Here is a 23,771-nt window from a genome sequence, read left to right as displayed (position 1 = left end):
TTTTGTCTATTTTTATGCAAGAGGCTTTTTTAATCTGGCAAAGGAGTAAGACAAGGCAGCCTCCCTCAAATTTTTCAATCAAGACTCAGTTGCATTTCTATCCCTCAGCAAGACGCAACAAACAATTTTCAGCAGCCACAGTCAGAATTAGGGATGTGTGTTTATTGCTATTATCTCCTCTGGCTCAGATGGGCCATTATCACTGCAGAATACAATGATTAATGACAAGCCAGGCGTGATGTTTCTGTAGTGACAGCCCTCCGGGAACCAGGCGCTTTACAGCAGCTTCTTCAGGCCCCACACCTCTACTGTGACATAGATTGGGTGAGAAGGGAGAGGGTAGATGCCCCTGCCACAGCCAGACAGCCCAGGAGAAAGGGGAGAGATGTTGCTTACTTACTAATCCTGGCTTCAAAGGGCTTTTTATCCTTACACAAGGCACCCCAAGACTGCGCCATCTGTCCTCCTGCATGATACCCTGGCCATGAAAAACACATCTTGTCTATTGTGGTTCTGGGCAACCTGGTCTAGTTGAAGATGTCCCTGCTCATTGCAGGGGGGTTGGAACTAGATGACATTTGAAGGTCCCTTCCAACCCAAACTATTCTATGATTGTATTCATTAATCCCACGGCTGCAGCACGTCTCTGGAGACCAACATCCTGTCCTGATGCTGTGCGAAATCCCCCACAATGGCTTTGGGTTCAAGCCATGAGATCATGTTACTCCATGGCTGGTTAACAGCAATGTGCTTCCCATGTAGACACTAATATAACATGTACAGGTCAGACCCTTTGGAAAACATGCCATGCTGTTGAAGGAAGCAGCACAAGGAAGGTACAAATCTGTTTCAGTAGCAGCACAAGGACAAGAGGTGACCCAATACCCCCATGCAGCTCTGCCATGTCATGTCCCCACCAGACACAACTGCCATGTCTCTTGGCTGCAGTACCGTGTGGCCAAGAAACAGATCTGTTTGGGGAACAGATGCTTGAAGCCCAACTCCAACTCCCAGCTGACCAGAGTACTTCTGAGCATATTCCCTCCATGCCTACAATGCTGAATAAAACACTTGTTGAGAGCTTTAAAACACTCTTGCCAGCGCCAGCCGCAGTCCCCACTCAGTTTTACAGGTACCACATCATCCTGAACACAAGCAGTATAAATGCTTCAGGCATACAAAACCACACCGAGGTGTCTCAACCATGGTGTAAAAGCCTCACTGTGCTCTCCCCACTCCTCCAGTTTCTGTCCATCACTGCATAACTGCACGGCATGAAACCCTGCTCAGTAAACATAGAAACTCATGGTCAGGGAAATAAACTCCTGGAGCAGGACAAGCCATGGTGCTGGGTTATTCATTCCCTTTCCAGGGCTTCGAGTACTAAAAAATGTCCTGTCCCATCCAGAAACACACGTCACTTTTTTTCTTATCCTCCCTTTAGTCTTTGCAGGCGTCGGGTTTGAAGGATGCTGCTGGTGAAGAGGGAGATACGCTAGAAAAGGCTGGGGTAGTAAAGGGAGGAGGTTGTCAGAGCAGCATCCTGGAGGAGGTGGACAAGGGGAATGGTGAAACCAGTTTTGCTACAGGCACCCTCCACTTTTTTTAAGTGCAGGGTAAAAATGCTAGATTTTTGCCTTATCCATTCTGGGGCTCTCAGCATGACCCCAAAAGTGTCTGTGGTAACATCCCCCACATTCCCTGCTTCAATCCCTGCTGATGAAAGGCACCATCTGGAAGTCATGGAAGGAAACGGAAGAGACCCCACAGCTTTTGGTGAGCTCCTCACAGCAGCCTGACGCTGAACCCCCATCACCCCGGTTCCCCTCTGTCCTGGTTTCAGCTGGGATAGAGTTACTTTTCTTCCCAGTAGCCAGTGCAGTGCTGTGATTCGGCTTTAGTCTGAGAATAATGTTGATAATTTTAACCTGCCATATCCTTGGCTTACGTGCACAAGTCTCGCTGCAGGAGCCCCGGGTGTGCAGGAGGACATCCTCAGGGATGGTGATAGGGCCAGGGCCTGTCCACAGCGGACCCGACCTACCATAGGACCATAGATGGTTAGCGTGGGAAAGGACCTGGGTCCTTCTCACCCAGCACACGCGTAGCCGTGCTCCACGCCTGGGGCCGCACGGCTTTGCAGCCGCTCAGCTACAGGAGAACCCCCCCGTCTCGCACCGGCACCAAGACCCGCCACAACTCGGTGCACAAAACGGCGGCGGTATTTCCCGCGGGAGGCGCCCCGCCCCGAGCTCCGCGAGGCCCCGCCCTCGGCCCCCATTGGCTGCGGGGCGGCCGGGTTTTCCCGCGCGCGCGCTCGGCGGGGCGGCTATGGCGGGGGAGCGCGCAGTGGGCCTGGTGCGGGAGCTGCACCGCGCCACCGGCGGGAACCTGCCGCCCTTCCGGGTGAGCGGGACCGGGGCCGGGGCTGGAGGGGAGCGGGGCGGGGCGGGGCGGGGCGGGCCCCAGCGGCGGCCCCCTCGCACTGACCCTGTCCCGTGTTGCAGACGGAGGAGCTGCGGCAGGCGCTGGAGGAGATGCGGGCGCTGTACGAGCAGAACCAAGCGGATGTGTGAGTGTCCAGCCCGTGTACCGGGGCGCCCCGGCCCGCCCCGCAAAACCCGGTCGGTGTCTTCCCCTCTCCCAGTCGTGCCGCAGCTCTGTAACGTGGCTCCTCCTCCAGGTCCGAAGCGAAGTCGGGACGCACGGACCTCATTTTCCTCATCCGGTTTCGGCACTGCTGCCTGCTCCGAAATCAGCGCTGCATCCTGGCATACCTGTGAGTGCGGCGCGGAGCATGGGGGGCTTCCGCGGGCATTCGCGGTCACGGAACGTCGGTTCTTCCCCGCTGGCACAAAAGACAGGGTCCCGGAGCGCTGTGTGTTGGGACGCTTGGCTCCGGCGAGTGGTTCCCGTGTGAGATGCGGTAGCAAGGCAACTGCGGGGCTGGCTCTTTGTGCTCATTGCTGGTACCACTAAATGCTGGCCCTGTTTCTTCCTGCCCTTTAAACGTTCTAATTACTGGATAGGTCCAAAAATCGCATGTTTTAAAGGAAGGTGGGTAGAATGACCCAAGTTTTTGCTCTCTGCTTTGTTGCCTGGGGATATTACCAGTGCTTGCCTCAGCAAAGATGCTGGGTTTGCCCCTTGTTTCTTCCCCCAGGTATGACCGGTTGCTGCGGATCCGAGCACTGAGGTGGGAGTATGGCAGTGTCCTGCCAAATGCCATCCAGTTTCACATGTCAGCAGAGGAAGTGAGTCAGCCTTGTCTTAAACTCTTTCCTTCTTTCTTCTTACTCCTCCTGATGGATTATCTATTTAGCAGAGTCAAAATAAGGTACAATTCCCCCAGTATAAACATGACACTTAATGTGTCTTCCTGTAAACACCCATTTGTTTATTCATTGTGTATGGGTACAATCCCAAACAGATACCGAGTGCAGGTAATGCTTGGCGCTTTTAAGGATCGGGTGGAAGATCAGACTCGAAGCCAGAAGAACTAAGTCTTCACATGCTGCTCTCAAATGCCATCTCTAGACCAATGTACAGAGATTCAGGACACATTAGCAGAATGTGTCCTGAATCCAGATTGCTCTGCCTCTCTGGCAGTCTTTCCCTTTAGAAAAGCTTGCATTCACCTTTGGCTGGTACAGACATGCTTGGGAACAGTGGTCTGACAGCACAGATAAACTAGATATCACTCACTGAGGACCTCTCTTTCAGCATTAGCTGTTCAGCTTTGCCTGAGGAATCACTGTTAATGTCTGCAGGTGGAATGGTTCAATCGGTACAAAAAGTCTCTGGCTACCTACATGAAGTCAGTAGGAGGAGAGGAGGGGCTGGACCTTACACAGGACATAAAACCTCCGAAAAGTCTGTACATCGAAGTAAGTGCAAGTGGTTTCTATCTGTGAACAAACATTTTGTGCAACCATTGTTGTTTTAAGAGAATTTCACACCCATCTCAAGCCAGGTCATTGAGCAAAGCTTCAAGAACACCAAAGCTTCCACAGCCTTCTGCATTTCACTCTTTACATTCTGCCTGTCACCATTTTTATTCCCTCTTCTACTGAGGGCTCAAAGTTTGTTGAAAGATAGCATTTCTAGTCTGCAGGGAATTTGTGCGGTGGGGTGAGTGGTCTGAATCCCAGTGAGAAGTTTTGCAGCATTTTGCAGAAACTTAAGCAGCTCTAGATCAACTAGAAACCTTGTTCCCATGCTAAAGATTGTTAACTAATTTTCTTTGCTATTTTAAATGGACTCTGACACATGAGACTATAAACCGTTTTATACAATTGATAGAACAAAGCAAGAGCATTTGAAAAATCAAAGTCAGTAGCTGAAGTGCTCTGTTCTGATGTTCTCTTCGAAAGAACATGTAGTTCAATCTGCTCCTTAAGACAGTTTCACAGTTAACAGATCAGCATTTTCTGGTATGTGTGTGGAGAAGTTCTCCTGGAAATGCTGCTGCTGCTTCTCGCATCCTGTCTCTTGTGCTGCTCTTCCTCTAGTCTCTGTGGGGGGCTGGGCTCACTGGTGCTTCTTGCTCCAGCCAGAGGCAGGAAGAGAACGTCAGGTAGAGTCCACAGGTCATGGGATCAGTCCAGTTGTGCATTTCCAGATCTGCTCTATGTTAAGGCTCCAGCAGGCAGATAGGAATGTGTCCGTAATTACAGTTCTGGGGCATGTGTTGTAAGTCAGCAGTGGTGTCTGGTGCTTTCTGTGGGAGATCTGATGATCCGAGAGCTGCATTTCTGCTTTGCAGGTGCGGTGTTTAAGAGACTATGGAGAGTTTGAGATCGATGATGGTACCACCATCCTGTTGAAGAAGAATAGCCAGGTACCCATGTCAAGAGTGTGTGGTTCTTTCTCTTCCTTCCCTTTCACTCCCACACATTCCCTGCTTATCCCAGCTTCACAGCATGTCAGTTTCTGCACACACAGCTCCTTGCATATGCTGCAAGCTGTCTGTGTGGCCCAGCTCTGATCTGGTACCACAATGCAGTGGGCATACAGCACAACGAACAGAGCTGGTTGTGTGTAGTCACAAATCCACTCTGCCTGGGTTGCAAGGAAAGTTTGTCTGTGTTTCTGTGCAGCACTTTTTACCCCGCTGGAAATGTGAGCAGTTAATCAGACAAGGAGTCCTCGAGCACATTCTTTCGTGAGCATGCAGGACAGGAGGGACAACCCTTGCTTGCCCACAGTGGGGGCTCAACTCTCGTATGTGCAGGACTTCAGATACCTCAGCATTTCTGGAGTGCACACCTGCCGCTCCTCTTTGATACCTGACACTAAGATCAGCCCACAGTTTATGGGCTGATAACCCAAACCACACTGGCTGGCTCTTCTTGACCATAGGATGCACCCTGGTAGTGTAACCAGCCTGGGAATCCAGCACAGTGGAGTGGCACTGGGGGGTGAGGGAAGTGTAAACAAGCCCCTCAGCTACAAACAGCTTTTGTGACTGCATTTTTGTCTGGAGCAGTTCTTTGTTCACACTGTGCATGTGGGAGTAAGACACCAACCAGCTCGGCTCTGGGAGCCGGGAGAGCTCCATGGTTGCAAAATAAAAATGGCTTCGACTTCAATTGAGTGTTTTTCAAGAGTTAACATTGGGTTTCTTTAAACACTCTGATCTGCTTCTCTGGCCCAACCCATCTTGACCTTGCAGGTTGATGCTCAACTGGTTATTCAGGTGTCTCAGTGGCGCTGCTCCTCCAAGTGTCAGATAAGGCTGCACAAGCTTCTTTCTAGGATACAACTGAAGCCTTGACTCCCATGAGAAGCCTATGTATGCTGCTTAAGGTGTGGAGTGAATGAGCATTGACTGCAGTTTGGGTCATGGGCCTGGCCATGGCTTCTCCCAGCACATCTGGGCTGTGCCTCTGTTCCTCTGTGAAGAGTCATGTTCCCCAGAGCACGGGTCTGGCAGGGCCTAGGGACTATTTGGAGTAGGGGTGCATAAGAGAGCGGAGGATTTTAAGGATTCCGCTTAGCACAGTATCAGAGCAAGGCTGAAGAGCTGCTCTCTTTTTTCCTAATGGAGCTGCTCACACTCTTGAGTAGTGGCTGAGAGGTAACACTTCCAAAAACATAAGCCCTAAGTAAGGCTCTAGTATCAGTTTTCACCCACCAGGCAGAAAAAGCACGCTTCAATCAAGGAGGCCTCACTCAGCCTCCAGCCATCTCCTGGCGCTGTCCCAGGGCTAGGGAACCCCTCTGCCCTGGCAGGCTGGGACTTAAAAGCACTGGCTGAGTTTCAGCTCAGCCAATTTATCCCTGGTTTTGTTCTTGAACTATCAACAACAGCTTGAGCTATTTTTAAGCTATCTTTGTATTAACTTTGTCCAGCTTTGCTACCCTGATCCAGACAGGCTTGTCTAGTCTCTCTTGTACAGTAGTATCCAATGACCCAAAAATCCTAGGGGTCCTTTCACAGCTAGTGGTAACCACAGCCCCCATGTAAATACCCTCTGCTCTGCACAGAGCAAGGCAGAGGCACTGGTGACAACGACGCAGAGGGTAACACCCCAGGCAGATCAAAAAATTGGGCATTTGCTGATGTGAATGCTTAGCTTTGTGGCCTTCCAGACAACTTACTTAGGCAAGAGCAGTGCTCACTGCCAGTGTGTGAGGGCCAATAAGGAAGGCGAGATGATGCAGTTCACTTACCGTGTTTCCTGGTGTCCTTTGAAGAAGGGCAGTGCTACTGATGAGGGGTCATCAGCCCTGCCCCAAGCCTTGGAGGTTCAGACTGAAGGCTTTTCCCTCAGCCCCTCTGTCCTGCTCACCGCAGAGGCAACAATATGGCATCAGGTTGGTTTTGATCTTAGGCTCAGACTTTAAGAAGGCCAGAGTCTCCTAGAGCACAAGAGAACCTGTAGGGAATAAAAGTTTAACAACAGCTGGGGGAGGCTACTGAAGTACAGAGTAGACTGGAGATGGCAGGAGGTACTGCAATACTGCAATCATTTTAATGCCACAATCCAGCTTTCCTGTTTGGAGTGAGCCAGATGCAAGAACTTGCAAGCCCTCCCTGCCCTGGCTTCCCAGCTGTAACAGCATGGCCCCAACAGCAGCCCTCTACAGAGAGAGAGCTTTTGCACCACCCCTAAACCCGCTGCCAGAGTGCAGGCAGCTCCTGTGGGATGGCTGCCCTGAGGCAGACCTGACTTACAACAGCACACTGCTACTGAGAAAGGCACCAAAGCTGGGGCTTTCAGTAGGAAAATTCAGCTATCCATAGGACCAATTTCTGTCTGGTTTCTTCATTTCCTACCTTCTACCCAGGAAAATCCTGGCAAGACCAGGGAGGACAAGGTTCATTTCCCAACCCAGCCATACTTCCTCTTCCATACCTGACAAACCCTGGCCAGGACCAGGGGCAGGGCTGCACAGCGGGTGCCCCGTCACCCACTCAGAGATGCTGGTGTGATTTTTCCAATGAGCTGTTTCAGAGCTGAGGCTTGCTCCTCCAACAGCTGGTTCTTCTCCTCAGTGCTCTTCTGCTTCAGCTCAGCTGCCTGCAGGGCCATTGCAACCCCCCTGTTCTCCTCACGGAGGTCTTCGATCAGCATTTTGTTCCTGGAGAGTTGGGCCTACAGCAAGGACAGGAGGCTAAAGGTTCAGCATCCCCATGCTGGGGTCCCAGCCAGGCAGGAACCCACAGCACTAACCCCTTTTCCACTCACCTGAGCATCTTTGAGCTGAGCTGCCCTCTCTGCCAGCACAGCTTCAGTACTCCTGAGGTTGTGCTCCAGCCCCTCTGCCTGCTCCATAGCTGCCTGCAGCAGACGCTCATGTTCTTCCTGCAGCAGGTAATAAATGCTAATGTTGGGTTGTTCCCTGGCAATCCTGGACCATGCATTTCCCCAGGGCCCTGCTCACAGACCTTCACACCCTGAAGGAGAGCATGAAGGGATCAGTGGGCCATGTCCAGAAAAGCCAAAGGAGAGATATAGTTTCCATGGATACAGTTTTTGTGTCTGCTCATTTTAATTCCTTAGGTTATAATCTGCTCCCTTTGCTCAAGTTAGTTCAGTTGAATTACACTGTCCTGAAACAAAATACAAACTCAAAAAACCTCAACACCTTGTCCAGTGCCCTTGAGACAAAACCACCTCACTATATGCAGGCTACATCTCCACATGGAGGGCTCAAACTTTCCCCAGCCTGAACCAACAGAGTGTCTCCCTGGTAACTCCTGCTCCTCAAGGCACAAGGTATCTGGCCTGGGGTAGGTGGATTAGAGTGGGGAGGGTGCAGGGCAGTGACTGGGTTCATGAGGAATGAAAACTGCAGCTGAACTTGAAGACCAAGTGCATTTTCCATATAGACTTTTGATAAACCCAAACCTCTGGCGGCTTCCAGGCTGGCAGCGCTCCCTCCCTGGTACCCTTGACTGAGTTCCCGCAATTCCCTGCTTACCTGAGTCCTGACCAGCTGCCTGCATGTCTGCTCAGCCTGTCGGTGGAGGTTTTCCTGGAGCTGCTGAGCCTTGCATTGCTCTGCTCTCAAGCTGGTTTGCAGCTCCTCAAAGTGTTTCTTTGGTACCATGTTGTTCATCTGGGCCTTGGCCTGCTGCAACTGCAGAGCGTGCCGAGTCTGGGCCAGGCTCAGGCTTGCTTTGGCTTCTAAAAGCTGCAACACAAAGGCCAATAGCTGGTTACAGCTTGTGCCAGCAATGGGACAGGCCCAGGGTGTGCTGAAGGTGAGGGGAGAGGTTGGAAAGCACCCTCAGCCCCCGCGCTGGCTCTCATGCCAGTATGGCCACAGCAGAGCAGCAGGACCATGGGAGTGGTGTGTGCTGGGCAGCCTACAAAGCCAGGAGGGAGAGCACTGAGAACTGCAGGAGGAGAAAGAGAGATCCCTTGCTGAGAGATGCTCCCCTTGCTGAATAGCAAGAAGCAGGAGTTACTGGTGGGATCCTCTGGGAGGGAGTTGTAGCTCCAGGGGCTGCAATGGCAGGAGGTAGAGGGGGCTGCTCACTGCATTTGTTCTTAGATACATCACAGGCAAACTGGGCTTCAATCCCTGCCTGTATCACATGTCCTCTGCTTCCTGCCACTAGCATAGGGGAATCCTGGTACTGGGAAGCAAGTCTGATCCACCTTTGCTCTAGGAGTGGCTGGAACAAGCAAGCTGTACTCTGGAAAGCCAGTCCCTGAGCCTTTTCCCCGGGAAGAAGGCAGGAGAGGGATATTAATACATTTGGAGGTTTCTCACTTTGGCTTTCCTCTGTTCTAGTGGTCCTTGTTCCCCTGCTCTGACTTCCCTCTCCTCAGACATGGCCTGCCTGGCCCCTGCCATCCCTGCCCAGCCCCTGCCTGATCCTGCCACCATTCTGGTTCCTCTGTCAGCTGAGCCATGGGGAAACCACAGCTTCTGGCACTCCCGAATGAGCCACCTTCACCCAGCCTCCATCTCCTCTGCCCAGCCAGCCTGCACAGGACAAGGACAGAGGGAACAAAGCAGGGGCAGCTGCAAGTAAGGACGTGTCTGGCTTCAGACATATCTAAGTGGGAGGGCGAGTCTTCTGCCCCCCATAAAGAGGAAGAAGACAGTCTCTTCTGCCTGGGGAAGGTGTCCAATACAGCCCCAAGCTGGGCAATACCAACATCACAGGGACCACTCAGCAGCCTGCCACCCTGTCACCAACTGAATGACACCTACCTTCTCCTGCGAGGCCTTGAGCTGCTGTTGAAGCAGCTCCATCTCCATCCAACATGCTGCGTGTTGCTGGTGGTGCTCCAGCCTTGTGGCCATCTCTGCTCCTTGTAGCTGCTCAGCCTCTGCAAGCCTCTGGCTCCACGGTGGGACAGTGTCAGGGCCAGCACCATGGCCAGCCTGGTGTTCAGTAACTTCATGGCCCAGCTGACATATCCTGACGTTCAGGTGGGAGACCTCGCCATTGCTCTTCTCACTCTGGAAAAGGTTGAGGAAAAAAACCCAATTCATGCACAGAGCCTTGGGGCGGGGTGAGAGGCAGCAGAAACTTAACCTGTCCCATAGCAGCCCCACTGGGTTTCCACTCAGGAACACTGCTGTCACTGCAGGGCTTTGTGGGCACCCAGGACAAGAGCCCTCATTTCCCAGCCTGACCAAAGCCCAGTGGCTGAGTTCAAGCACAGCATTCCAGGTGAGAAATTCCTCAACAGATGATAGCCCTGGAGGAAGTCATTGGGGGCTGGGAGGGTAGGAAAAGGGATTCTCCCCCTCTGATCTCGTGAGACCCCCTCCTGCAGTCTTGCATCCAGCTCTGGGGGCAACAACACAAGAGGGACGTGGACCTCCTCAAGCGAGTCCAGAGGAGGCCACGAAGATGCTCCAAGGGCTAGAGCAGCTCTACTATAGAAACAGGCTGAGAGCTGGGCTTGTTCAGCCTGGAAAAGAGAAAGCTCTGAGCAGCTTCTAGTGCCTAAAGGGGTGATTCTATGATGTGTAATAGAAATATTTAGATTGGAAAGAATATAGTATGAATGGACACATGTGCATGTGTGAAAGTACCAGACGAAGGAGCAGAGTAAGGGCTACAAGAGCAGCATGCATCGTGAAAGGGCACCCACCCCTTAGACATTGCTCCTAGGAAACCATTCCCAGTAGTAATGCTGAGCAACATGCAGTTTCTGGCTCATGCTCTGACCAGAACACAGCACAGATAACATGTCAGGAGAAAGTCTGCATCTAACAGGAGGGCAGCAACACACCCCACATCCCATTCCTCTGCTAGCCTCCCAGGAAAACAGGCAACCAACACAGCTTTGCTCCGAAGGAGGAAAAGCAAACAACAGGCAGCAGGTTTGTGGCTAAAGGTTAATGGAAGATGCAGCCAGCAAGGGCCAGCAAAAGCCACACTGCTGTGGCTGATGGCCTAGAGAGTACAAAAGACATGTCCAAAAACCAGGTTGTGGTTCCCAGGCATGAGGAATCACAGGAACAGGGTGAGGAACTAACAGCCTGCAACCCTCATCATTGCTTGTTGCACACAAGCAATCCTGGCCAGGCCTTGTGTGCACACATGTCCAAGGGCTTGTTAGCATTTGTTTGAGGCTGGGAGTGAGCAAAACCTCTGGGAGAAAGGGTACACGTAGGTAAAGCAAACCTCATTAGAGATTTTGTAGTAACACCTTCCTTTCTGTAAGACCTTCACTGGCTTTTGTCATTCAAATTGTCTCTACTTGACAAGCTACAAAATGAAGTTGGCTCTTCAAAGCAAGACTGGGTTTGAATGTTTGAAATAAACATTCCCATTCTCCTCTATAAGCACATTCAGGTTTTGTCCTCCTAAATCCTTCAGCCAAGAGCCTGTCAGTGTTAACAGCTTCTTACCAATACTGTTAACTCTGGTATTTCAGCCAGTTCCTCCAACTTCTCTCTGCCCAACTCACTCATGTGTTTCCTGTCAGGGAGAGGAAAATGATGAACTTCAGGCCAGAGACCAGCAAACCACGTGCCCCCAAAGAAGGGCCCCATTCTGGGGAGCCACACATCTGGTTTTGGCTTGCAAGAGGAAGCAAAGACAGGCCAAAAGAGATATGGCCCTGAAATGATTCAAGAACGGGTCAAGTGTCTCTGCCCAAACAGGTCACTCAGCCCAACCCAGGGCAGACAGCCAGGGACACCCAAAGTCCTGCAACACTCTGAGAGGCCTAAAAATCAGGGGATGAAGAACAATAAGGAGAGCCATCTTAGCAGAGTCCTGGGACCATCCACACCAGAAACATGGCTCTCCTTGGATGTATGGCTCAGCAGGTGACCCCAGAACCTACCTCAAGCTTCCTAAGGCAGCAGCAGGCCAACAGGTTTGTGTAGTGAAGAAGCCCATCCTTTCCTCCCTCAGCATACCTACCCCACAGCCTTCCCCAAACCCAGCTCTGGTCCCTGTGCTCTGGCCTCCCCAATCCTGTCCCAGCACTGGCTGCTTTTATGAGGAGCAAAGGGTTTGAGAGTGCTGGCTTGCTCAGAAACAAGAAAAAACAAAAGGCAGGAACAAAAGCCAGCTGAAATCTGGTAAATGCACCTCAGTGGCTGTTCGTTTTACAAGCATTAACTATCCACCCATTTGCAGCTTCCTACAGCTGGCTCCTCTCTTACCCATCGTGTTCGCTGCCCTGCTCCTTTGCCAGCCTCAGCTCTTGTTGAAGTCTCCCAAGTTGACTTTTCAGCAGGCTGTTCTCCTCCAGCAGCCAGCACAGCTCTTTCCTGCAGGGAGAGACAGCAGAGTGAGAAAACTATGCAAAAGCCCAGTTTGCTCTTGGCATTCTACACTGGCTCCCTGCTCCATCCCCATTTGATTTGCAAGGACAGCATAACTAAAGAAATCTGAGAAACAACCATCCAGTAACTCATGCAAAATGTGGGGATCATCAAGAGACTGGTAGAGAAGGAACAGGTCTTCAAGAGAAGAGAAATAAAGGGGATAAGGACAAATAGCATCAGAACCTGAATTTGTGTGGCTTCCAGCTGGCTGAAATTACTTTGCAGGCCTGCAAAGGAGTACAAACTAAGAGATCTGGGTCATTAAGACACACCGAGACTTCGTTAAGGATAACCAGGTGGTGAGTCCAACCCTTCAATTGCATCAGAGCCACATCTGGAAGTCAGCTTGCTTGTGAGGCCGCTGTGATTTTACATTGCTGGATGTAACAGCTACAACCCCAAATCCAAGGCAGCCTCTATGCCTCATTATCCTTCCATGCCTACTGGTATCCCAGTCCCCCATGAGGCCAAGAATACTGGAACTTGTGGGTGGGAAGCTCAGTCCTGTGTTGATCAGACAGTCATATCTAACAGCTACTGCTAAACCCCATAGAGGACCCAAATTCCTCAGGGAAGAGTGCAGGAGAATGGACTGTCCATTGTGGCAGGGAGGACAGCATTGCAATTTGTGGTGCTGCATCTGGGAGGCAGAGGAGCTGAGTGGGGAAGTTCTTCCTCTCTTGAGCAAGAGGACGAGTGCACGGGCTGTGTGCTGCTTGCTCCCCTGCTTGGCAGGGTGATCCTCACAGCAGCTGCTTTACAAGTCAGTTTTACATCAGGATTCACATGCTGTGCTTCCTGTGGCATCTCCAGCGTCCCACAGACAGCTGTAGAAGGCAGAGGAGACGAGTGCACAGTCAGCTACAGCCACGTTATCACATCCCAGCTCTCTGACCACAATCCCATGATTAGTAAAAGGCATGTGGGGAACAGCAAGAACATCGCTGCTGTTAGAGAGTGTCAAGAGAGAACACAGCTGCTGTTAGAGCGTCTTTTGGACCATCACGTTGTTAAGCAGCCTTGTGTTTCACAAGGCATCTGCTTTTCTTCAGCAGCAGCACAGTTTCAGTTCTGCAAACCTGCCACTCTCTTGAGCTGTGGGTCATTTTCCAGGCAGTGCACAATATGTTTCAGCTACATCAGCTCCAGTTTCACCCTGTTCCTTTCCCTTTTCAGTTCAATTTTGACAGCCTGAATGTCATGTTTCTTCCTATGCTGCTGTGCCACTCTGCCTCCCAGGGCTTTTTTCCCCTCTTCTTGCCCTCCAGATCAAGTCTATGTCCTGACATACTGCTTTTGTCTGCTGTGTGAAGGCAAACCATTTAACTTTGCTCTCTCTGCCTCCTTCCCAAGTACATTCCCTTGTCTATCAAGATTTCATTTCTCCTTGACAAATGCTTTCTGCTTTGGCTACAGCTTCTAGATTGAGCAGGCCATTCATTGCAACAGATGTCTGCACTGGTCCATCCATCACATTGTTTTTCATTTCTTCTCTGTTCCTTTGGTGCTGAAGTTGCAACAGGCAGGAGATTTTGGTCTACCTGCTCATCTGAACTTTGGAGACCTACTCCCTTCCCCCCAGAAGACAGCTCTCCAGACACCTTGTCCCTTTCAACACCTGAGCCCTGAGCCCCATGATCTCTGCGTTATTCCCATTTCATCTTGGTGCTTTTTTTCTTCTTTTTCTTCTCAACAGCCAGCATCTAACACATCTTGACTTGCTCCTCATTAACCTTCCCTTCCAACTTTAGCTGCCGCTTCTTCCACAGAGAGACCATGACCTTTTCCTTCCGCTTCCACTGCTGCATCTCCCGGGCTCACTGCTCTTGAGGTCCTGGCCTTGGAGCCTTTATCATTGGGAAATCACCTTCTCTCACACCAGTGCTGCTGCTACAGAGCCTTACAGCTGTCCTCATGCAGGCATTCACTCTGTAACAGCTCTTGATCATGCTAAACCTCTGCATCTTTCCAAAAGGTAAAAGCCATTTTGCTGCCCTGGATTTGATAACACAGCTTGAAAACCTCAGCCAGCTTCAGAACATACTTTTGCTGGAGAAGCAACAAAAGGTTTTCTTTAGGTTGCAAAGTCAAGGCAATTACTTAAACATTACAGAAAGTTCCCACATCACTTTGAGAAGTTCTACACTTCTCACTCATCCATCAGGTGTTTTCCAACAACTCTGCAAGCTTCCTGCTGCAGCCAGTCCCTCCACCATTCAGCAGAGATGGTGGTAACACATATACAGGTAACACATGTGGTAACACAGCCTTGTATTCCTGTTATTTGGGCTTGTTCCCCTGGTCTGACACAGACTTCATCCAAGTCACCTCCTTTCTCTCACACCTATCCCGTATCTCAGCTCCTCAGCCCTAAAATGGGGATAATGACCTAGTAAAATCCTCTGCTTGGATATTAGCAAAGGGGACTCTGCTCCTGAAGGGAGGCACAACAGGGAAGAGGCAGGAGGAAAGCCTGGGGGCACTGGTGGGGTGTGCTGGGAGGGGGCAGGCATGGACAGGCAACAGTTTCCTGTCCAATTCTCCTCCACTCTCCTCTGGAAGGCCATTCTGGCTCCTTGGGGAGGTTGCAGGACTAGCACCAAAAAGGTGCAAAGCACAAGAAGGGAAGATGAACAGCCATTTAGTGACAACCTTACCCTCCCACAAGCCAGTCTGTTTTGCTATATAAAGAAATTTAAGCCTTTTTTTGCTGCTTTTAAGGCAGCCAGTTGTGATGATCTAGCAAGTAGAGGCAGGTTTGCTGAAGGACCAAGAAAATGAATACTAAGAAAATGCTGATGAAAGCTCTCACTCCTCCCACTGTTTTGAGGTACAATCTTTGGTGGGCACTGCCTCTGACGCAAGCTTGTGGAACATGCAGGGAAACTGAAGTCTTGAAATATCAAGGAATCACTTAAGGTGAGTTCAGACATCTCATTTCAAACAGCTGCAGCCCTGCAATACTGCCCAGATTTTCTTCCAAATTAAAGCAGTTCTCCATCCTCAGGAGGAATCAGCCCAACCTACTCTGGTATGAGCAGGGGATGCATCCCAAGTCTCCCTCTTAACCAGAGAAAGAGGACAGTGCCAGACCTCAGGCTCTCTCTGTCCTTGCACTGCATCCTCAGCTCTTCTCCCTCTTGGCCCAGCTGCTGCCCTGGATGGTAAATGTCGCCAACATGCTGCTGTCCTACCCTGGCCTGCTCCACCTCCAACCTCTCCTCCAGCTCCAGGCTCCACAAACATTTTTGCTCTTTCAGGCGATCAATTACAACTCAGTACTTTACAAGTGTTTCATCCAGGTCTCTTCTCTGGTCTTCCATCTTGTGTATCTCGGTCCTGAAGCTTTCCTCACTGTCCTTCCTCTCTCTCTCAAAGTTTTTCCTCATTAACTCGATTTCCTCCTCATAATAGTTTATCTGTTGGGAGGAGACAGGATTTGGATATTAGCACCATGATCCCAAGAGCTCCCTTCTCCTCCAAGAGCTCTGCTCAGATTAATGCAGTGATCCCTTTCAACAGCGGACACTCTTCAGGCAGTTCTAGGCCCTACTGAACTTAGGGCAATAATCAGTCTCACACAGCAGCCTCTAACAAGCAGATATTGGTGGGTCCCAGCTCTTCCCAGCAACCAGCACACTTCTCCCTTCTCCTTGTTTGCAAGGGACCCCAGAGAGGAGAAGGGATAGGCCAAGGCATCAAGCACCACTGCTCCTCATATCCTTCCTCCACCTCACAGAGTGGTTCCTTGTCCAAGATGCGGTAGTAAATAGCTGCTGCTCCCCATGGCTCCCCTGTAAATGCTAGAAACTCCAGGATTTGATGGGCACAAGGGCAGGACTGTGAAGTAGGCAGAAGATTTGTAAACAGCTTTGTGCTCCTTGAACTGTGCATCACCTGTGTGGCGGTCCAGGATTCACTCTTGTAGTGCTGCAATGGAAACCCAGCAAGCATCCCTGACTTCCCAGTTCAGCAGCAAAAGCAGGAGTGAAAGTGGAAACTAAGGCCTCTGACATGAGCACTCCCTGCTGTCTAAACAGAGGGCTAGGCTCACACTGTCAACTTAGGCAAGCAGGTTAAAAGCGTGCTGCAAGACCAGAGAGACAGGGCTCTAATACCTGCCATGTTCTCAGGAGATACCTTCACGCTTCGCATCTTGCTCCTGCCTCTGGTTTTACTGTGACAGCAACACTGAGTAGAGTTAATCTCTGGTTCTCCATAAAGAGCAAGACCCACACAAACATTTTGCAGGGCAATAAGAGATTTCCACAAAGCCTTTGCCAGCCAGTGAGGGCTTCAAATCCTCCTACCAGCTAAGACGGGCTGGGGAAGCACATGCAATAACCCCAGAAGAGAGACAAGGTACCCCCCTGCTCCCCAGCCTGAACTCTCCAGCAGCCCTCCCAGGGCAGATGCCCCCTCAGCCATGCTGTAGCCAGGTGCTTGCCAAGCAGTTGTGCCAAGAAGTCAGGAAATTTCCCCCCAGACCCCTCACCTTCATTTCCAGCTGAACCTTCAGGTCCCGCAGCTGCTCTTGGAGCTGCTCCATTGAGAGTGACGCCTCCGCGCACGCAGAAGTGGGAACCAGAGGGCTGGGATGGTGGCCCGCTAGCAGAGAGGAGCCCTGAGAGGACAGATCTACAAGACAAGACAGGCCTGGCTGTCCTGATCAGGATGGCTGCAACTTCATCCAGTCAAGCCCATACAAACCCAAAAGATGGGGATCCTCCATCTATCTGGCAACCAGCCTCAGGGCTCCATCGCCCCTCTGGGCCAGAAGTTTTTTTCCTAATGCTCAACCTAATCTCCCAAGCCACAGTTTGGGGCTACTTCCTCTTCATTATATTGTGTTTCTTCAACATCCTCAACAGTGAAAATCTTCCTGTTCACTCCCAACTGCCTAGTCCACAGGTCACCATCACCAGCTTTTGAGATAGAAGAGCCTCCTTTCCCCTATCTCCATCCTCCTCACCACCCATCACCTCCTTCTTCCCTCCCATGGCTGCCCAATACCAGAACTGGCAGCAGCAGCTCAGGCACAACAAACCACCCCACACATCCATGGAAACTAATCTGGAGAGGACCTTGTCCTTGCTGAGAAGATGGAGAGGCACCAAACCCTTCTGCATTTTACCTCCTGCTGGCAGCCCTCTCTCAGCCCAGCTCTCCTGTAGTTGGAGATACAGCCTTTCCAGCTCCCTTCGCAGCAATCCATTCTGCTCCCACAGCACCTGAAGCAGAAACTGATGCAGCTACAAAGCTCCTCAGGGCTGCAGGGGGCTGAGCAGCCATGGCTCCCAGCAGCCATGTGTACTCAGAGGATCTTGCAGCATGAAGAGCAGAGCACCCTCACCAGCACAGAGAATAAGGCAAGAGGATTTTCCTCCTTCCTAAACAGGCAGAGATGAGAGATTTTGGAAGAGCCAGAGAAGAAATACAAGCCCAGATGACTGTGACCATCATCATTACACACTGTAAAGCACAAAGAGCCACAAGCAACTGCCCCTGCATGCAAAATCACACAATAACAGGGGGTTTTGCAGACACCTCGGAGGGCTGGACCTCGTGAGACCCCTCCTCACCTAAATACCACCAGTGCCAGTGAGCACCACACAAAGAAACACCATAATCTCAGTACGACCCCTTGCATAGCCCAGAGGTTTGTGTTTACATCCTCAAGACACTCCTGTGGGCATCTGGGATAGCCAACAAGCACTACTGTATGCAGAAAAGTAACAGCTTGTGAAGCAAGTCCCACAGGGCTCTGGAAGGGAACATTTCCAGGCTGCAGAAGAAATAAAGCAAGGCAAGGTGCTGATCTGATGGGAAGCACAGGTCCTGCTACATGCTTACACAGACACCCTCAGAGCCCAGCACACGAGTTTACCCTTAGTGCCAACATGAGCCTGCAGCAAGAAGTGCCCCACAACTGAACACCATGCTATGAGCCACCAGAGCAGTGCAATGAGCTACCTCCATGCAGGTGTCTGGAGCTGGGCAACTCCTTATTTCACTTCACACCCTCCATCCTGTACTGGAAGCAACAGTGTACAAGGCATTCTGCCTCCCTCTGGACTGTCCACTTTGAGCAGACATCAAATTATATCCCATATGCTGCCACCCAGGAAAATGATGGGCTGAGAATATGAACTAGGATACTTCCAATGATCCTCATTAATAAATATTATTGAGCAGATCTAGACAAATGCAAACCCAGCTTATTTAACCTCCACTCTAAACGGAGAGCAGAGGAGGAGGGGGGCTGACAGCATCCAACAAGGATAAACCTGAGTGTGGCAGATGAAGCATGTAGGCCAAACCTGTCCATCCATCAGCATTCTCACGGGCAACTCAGGGCTGCTCAACGGGAGGAAAAACCGCAGCCCAGAGCATCTTCAACCCTCTGGTGCCACCTGCAGCAATGCTGTGCTGGGTAGTGCTCCAGCATGTTTGCCTTTAATTACAGCTTCAAGAGTCTGCTGCATCCATGAAATGGCTTCGCTGAAACTGCGGATTTCAGCCCCTGCTGGGGGGATTTGGTAAGTCGTCGTCTCTACTCAGTGGTGTTTCCCTGACACACACAGCACTTGGAAACAAACGGGCAATGCAATAAGCACAGGACTCAGGAGTCAAGGCACAGAGCGTCCAGCAACTCACAACATGCAAGATACACAAGTCACAAACGAGAGAAGGGAAATGGAGGCTCACGTCCCAAAGAGCCCAAAGCTCTGGGCAGGAGCACAGCACCCTACAACACACACACCACCAATGCCTGGGCCACACACACACCAGGTGTGTGCTCAGGACAAGCTCACCTTGACTCTCTAGCAGAGTCCAGCAGCAACAATTTTTGTAGGGGTTGTTAAAATGTGGGCAAGAAGGAAGAAGGGAAAAACAAAAAAGTAGAAGAATTTAGCTGATAACATGCCTTCCAAATGGGGAGAACAGCTTCTCCTTGTGTTTGACAAGAAATGCAGCAGAGCTCACAGTGGTCTGTCCTTATGCACAGAGCTACATTTTTCCCAAACAAAAAGCCCTTGGCTACAGGGTGGCAGGAAAGGAGGAATTTACAACCCATCCCCACTTCCCCCTGCAAGTATCCCAGGAAGGGAACAAACCCATGGAGAGCTGCAGGACTCCTGCCAGAGAACTCTGAGCAAGGCAGGAGGGATCCCCTCTCTGCCCTCTGATCAGGGCTGCCTCCTTCCTCTCCCCGAGGATGTGCTGATGGGAGCTGTGCTTTCACAACAGCTCTGCTGGAGAGCTGCCCGTCCGTACCTGGCACTGCCGCTCGTACTCCAGGACAATCTCTGCGAAGCACTCACTCTGGTTCAGGAGCTCTGGACTGTGGGACTCCGCCTGGCCCAGCTGCACAAGCACAGGGAAACACTTATCATCAAGGAAATGGTCACCTCCCCAAATGGAGAGCCAAAAGCTCTACTAAATCACTGAAGTCATGGTGCTACACCCATAGATTCAGTGGAGGGGTTCCTACTGACACCTAGGGGATGGGCTGGATGCAGGAAGAGGAGGAAAAACATTTTTCTTCATGTATGAGACACCAAACTCCAGGCAGCCAGTTTTCCCAAACTGGCTAACAAGGTCACAGACTCATTTCTCTCTCCACATCCATTCTACCAGGTGCCTTGCTGGAATGGAAGACACTAAAACTAACTGCTTACTTCAATGCTTGTGAAAAAGAAAGATTTTCTTTTCTGGAAACCAAACTCTGAAGTTCTTCACTTGAAGACTGCAGATTAGTAGAATTTTCTGCAATTGCAAACTTTGCTCATCCTTTTTTTTTTAACCTTCAAAAGGCCTAAATTAAAAGCCAGTATTTTTAGTTTCTCAGTTGTCATTAATGTGCAGGAGAGTTTGAAGAGGGGAAGACCACAACAACTGACTCAAAATACACAAGATTTCATAGAAAAAGGTCAATCTTTTGATGAGTTCCTCTAAAGTTCCTATTTAACTGCAACACAGAAAGAAAGGCTACCTTGTCCTTCACAACACAGTTGAGTTCTTTCTGCAATTCCAATACCAGCTTCTCAGAGGCTGCCAGTTTCTCAGCCATCTCTGTGACTCTGTTTTGCAGCTGTATGTTCTCCTGCAGACAAAGGGGAGAAGATTCTTGTGATGCTGTGCTTGTGAATGTGCTGCTCGCATTGCAGGAGGGGTTCACCAGCCATGGGCCTTCAGCAGGAAGCTGTAAAACAACTGGCACATGAGCATGTCAAACACAGCACAGCTCTCAGAAGACAGCTGAGACAGCACGCTGTCTTCTGAGACAGCACGCTGAGACAGCACAGCTGTCCAACTGCTTTGGACAGCACGCTGCTGATACATGCCATGTGGGCTCATCTCCAAAGGACAGACATAGGAGTGGGTTTGGCAGAATAAGACCTCAAAGGCCCACAGGTACATCTCCACCTCTGCTTCATAAAACTCATAAAACTGTGGTTTCCCTCACAGCCAACAAAGGCAGCAAGTCCTGAGCTGTCTCCATCTGTACTTCTACACTGCACAGCACTGGGAAAATCCCAGGCACATGGACAGCATCATCTTTGCTTTTGCCATGGTCCCTGGCACAATTTTAGCCTCAGCCATCAGGTGTTCAGGTGTTGGCAAGGGCCAAACAACTTCCAAGAGACAACATGGGTGTTTAATAGTGTTATAACAAGGGAAAAAGCTCTATATTTAATTCAATAGTATGGATGTGGCTGATGATTCTTCTGCATAAAACTTCTGTCCTTCCCAGCATCACAAACCATCCATCTTTATCACCACCTCTGCTTTGCCTCCTCTGAAGAAGTGAAGACGTTTCACCCAGGGCAGTTTTGCTTACCTTCATCGTGTGGCTCAGTCTCCCTTGCCAGCTGGCCTCTTTGCCATGGAGGAACTGTGTACCAGCCTCCAGCTTTGCTTGGTGACTGACAGCTTGCTGCAAAAGCAGGTCTTTTGCCTCTATTTCTGCCTGAAAATCCCTGGGGGAAAAATGCAACATGGTTGGGGCACCTGGAGTGTGTTCTCAGATGGCCACAAGGTCCAGACACCCCCTCTTGCCATGCACAAAGCAGGAGAGGAGAGCTTGTTTGGAGGGATGCGGGAACAGTAGATCATATGGGGTTTCAGGGACTTCTCTGCCACTGACACAATGGCAAAACAAGTGGGAGATTCATAAAGGGAGACTGGGATGGGAGGGAGAGGCTGCAGAGAACCATAAGAAAACCATTTTCACTGCCCCACCAAAAGGACCCCTCCTACCTGAGCTTGCTCTGGGTGTGCTCAAGAGCAACATACTGCTCGTCCAACTCTCTGCCAAGCTGCAGGCAGCGTCGCTCCGCCTTCTCCAAGTCCAGCCTCGCCTTGTCCCTCTCCCTGGCGACCTGCCTCACCTGGATCCTGCAGGCACAGGGAGCAGCACATTAAGAGACATCTCAGGCACCCCAGAGAAGGCCTCTTCTTACAGGGAGCACCACCCTTACTTGAGGCACTGCAGTTTGTATCTGTAGGACATGAGAGCTGCACACTGAAGCCCGCTCCTGGGAACCATGAGTGTGTTGTCCAACGCTGCAGGCAGCTCTGCCAGGCTCACCTGCTCCTCCATGTGCTGCTCAGCCTCTGCAAGGACAGCACAGCCTGAAATCACTCTCTCCCTCTTCTAACAGTGCCTGATTCTTTTACACCACCCAACCACCCTACAGTCTTTCAGAAATCCATCAGACCACCTCCAGTCTTCCAGAGATCTCCCTCCCATCTTACCGATAGGCCTAGATCACATTCACCCCAGGTTTTCCCTATCCCTGGGGTGGCCAAACCCTGCCACCCCATCATGAACCTGACTGCAAGTACTTCTTCCACCCTGGTTGTCTGCTTGCTGAAAGGCCTTGCTGCTCACTTCACCCACCAAGGCAGCACCAGAGACCTTGCGGATCTCCTGTAAGTTCTTCCAGGGCTCAGATGGCAATGGTAAGTTCAGACTTTGCAAGTCTAGTGCTGATACTGCAGAAAAGCTGTGGCTGGAAGGATGCACTGCTTCCCTGTGCACTCTCCTCTGAGGATAAAAGCAGTGGAGGTAAGTCAGTGGGGCAAAATTGGTAGAGAAAAACTGACAGCTCTGGATACTGAAAGTATCCAAAAGCCCAGGGACCCTGTCAGTATTGGAGAACGCTCTAGAAACAACCCCAAGCTGCCAGGAGGGAGATGTCCTGAGCTGGCCTTAAGGCAGCCACAGGGAGCAGGTTGGCAGGGTCAGACTATGTGCTTTTGTCTCCCTGCTAAGCAATGAAAACTCAGTATGCTCAGAAAGACCAACATGGAACATCAGAAGACCTTGTGAAAGCAGTCAGATTGGGATATCCAGCCAACATTTCGTTTGATCTAGAAGCTAAATTTGGGCTGCGATCAGCTTTAAAGGTAAACGAGATTCAACCAATCTAAACCAAAAAGCAGAACCCAAGAAGCCAATACAGAACTGGTACCATCTCCTAAGGGCACTGATTTCATACCAGGTTTGGAAGACGCCTATCTTCAGAGAACTGCTACCTGAGTCTTCAGCCAAAAAAACCTGAAACAAACTTTTTTTTTTCTTTTTTTCAAACAGTTTGCTCAGGGCCCTGGGTGGAGCTGTCCCGGCTGGCAGGGCAATGCCACTGCTCACACTGCACAGAGACACAGACCATAGAACCATAGAATCAAGGTTGGTAAAGACCTTTAATATCATCAAGTCCAACCATCACCCCAGCACTGCCAAGGCCACCACTAAACCATGTCACTGAGGGCCTCACCTGCATGGTTCTTGAACACTTCCAGGGATGGTGACTCCACCACTGCCCTGGGCAGCCTGTTCCAATGCCTGAGCACCCTCTTGGTAAGGAAATTTTTTCCTAATATTCAATATAAACCTCCCCTGGTGCAGCTTGAGGCTGTTTCCTCTTGTCCTATCACTTGTTACTTGGGAGAAAAGACCAAACCCACCTCACTACAACCTCCTTTCAGGTAGTTGTAGAGAGCGATAAGGCCTCCTCTGAGCCTTCTCTTCTCCAGACTAAACACCTCCAGGTCCCTCAGCTGTTCCTCATCACACTTGTGCTCCAGACCCTTCACCAGCTTTGTTGCCCTTCTCTGGACCCGCTCCAGCACCTCAATGTCTCTCTTGTAGTGAGGTGCCCAGAACTGAACATGGGATTCGAGGTGCAGCCTCACCAGTGCTGAGTATGGGGGGATGATCAGTGCCCTGGTCCTGCTGCCACAGTGTTGCTGACACAGGACAGGATGCTGTTGGCTGCCTGGGCACAAGCCGCTCATGTTCACCCCCGTTACTCAGCACCCCCGGTCCTTTTCAGCAGCTCCCCGCCGCTCCCCCCCAGCCTGCAGCGCCGCACGGGGCTGCCGCACCCAACCCCTGGGCCCGCTCCAACCCCGCCGCCAGCCCCGCACTCACCACGCGCCGATCCCGCCCCGCGCAGGCGCACGCAGCGCGCGCCCTTCCCGCCCGCCCCCTTCCGCAT

General features: G+C 51.0%; 2 protein-coding genes across 2 annotated transcripts; one reads left to right on the top strand and one right to left on the bottom strand.

Annotated features, from left to right (window-relative positions):
• The first annotated feature begins 2,291 nt into the window (after positions 1–2,291).
• On the top strand, positions 2,292–5,595 carry GINS1 (GINS complex subunit 1). Its single transcript, XM_030490765.1, has 7 exons — positions 2,292–2,406; positions 2,508–2,572; positions 2,684–2,779; positions 3,164–3,254; positions 3,771–3,887; positions 4,766–4,840; positions 5,100–5,595. The coding sequence occupies exons 1-7, from the start codon at positions 2,332–2,334 to the stop codon at positions 5,166–5,168; spliced, it is 588 nt and encodes a 195-aa protein (XP_030346625.1). The 5' UTR covers positions 2,292–2,331; the 3' UTR covers positions 5,169–5,595.
• Positions 4,268–23,771, bottom strand: LOC115610122 (ninein-like protein). The gene is made up of 17 exons (XM_030491188.1): positions 23,705–23,771; positions 21,747–21,882; positions 21,526–21,663; positions 21,107–21,245; positions 20,258–20,368; positions 19,540–19,629; positions 19,077–19,085; positions 17,396–17,492; positions 16,757–16,899; positions 15,549–15,680; positions 12,097–12,204; positions 9,676–9,927; positions 8,431–8,643; positions 7,695–7,811; positions 7,362–7,601; positions 6,676–6,881; positions 4,268–4,819 (listed from the first exon to the last, which is right to left on the bottom strand). Exons 1-15 carry the CDS (start codon positions 23,769–23,771, stop codon positions 7,413–7,415), a joined length of 1,941 nt encoding a protein of 646 aa, XP_030347048.1. The 3' UTR covers positions 4,268–4,819; positions 6,676–6,881; positions 7,362–7,412.

Source organism: Strigops habroptila, chromosome 6, assembly GCF_004027225.2.
Source record: "Strigops habroptila isolate Jane chromosome 6, bStrHab1.2.pri, whole genome shotgun sequence".
NCBI lineage: Eukaryota > Metazoa > Chordata > Aves > Psittaciformes > Psittacidae > Strigops > Strigops habroptila.
Note: the sequence above shows the minus strand (reverse complement) of the source record. Positions and strands in the feature narration are given on the sequence as shown.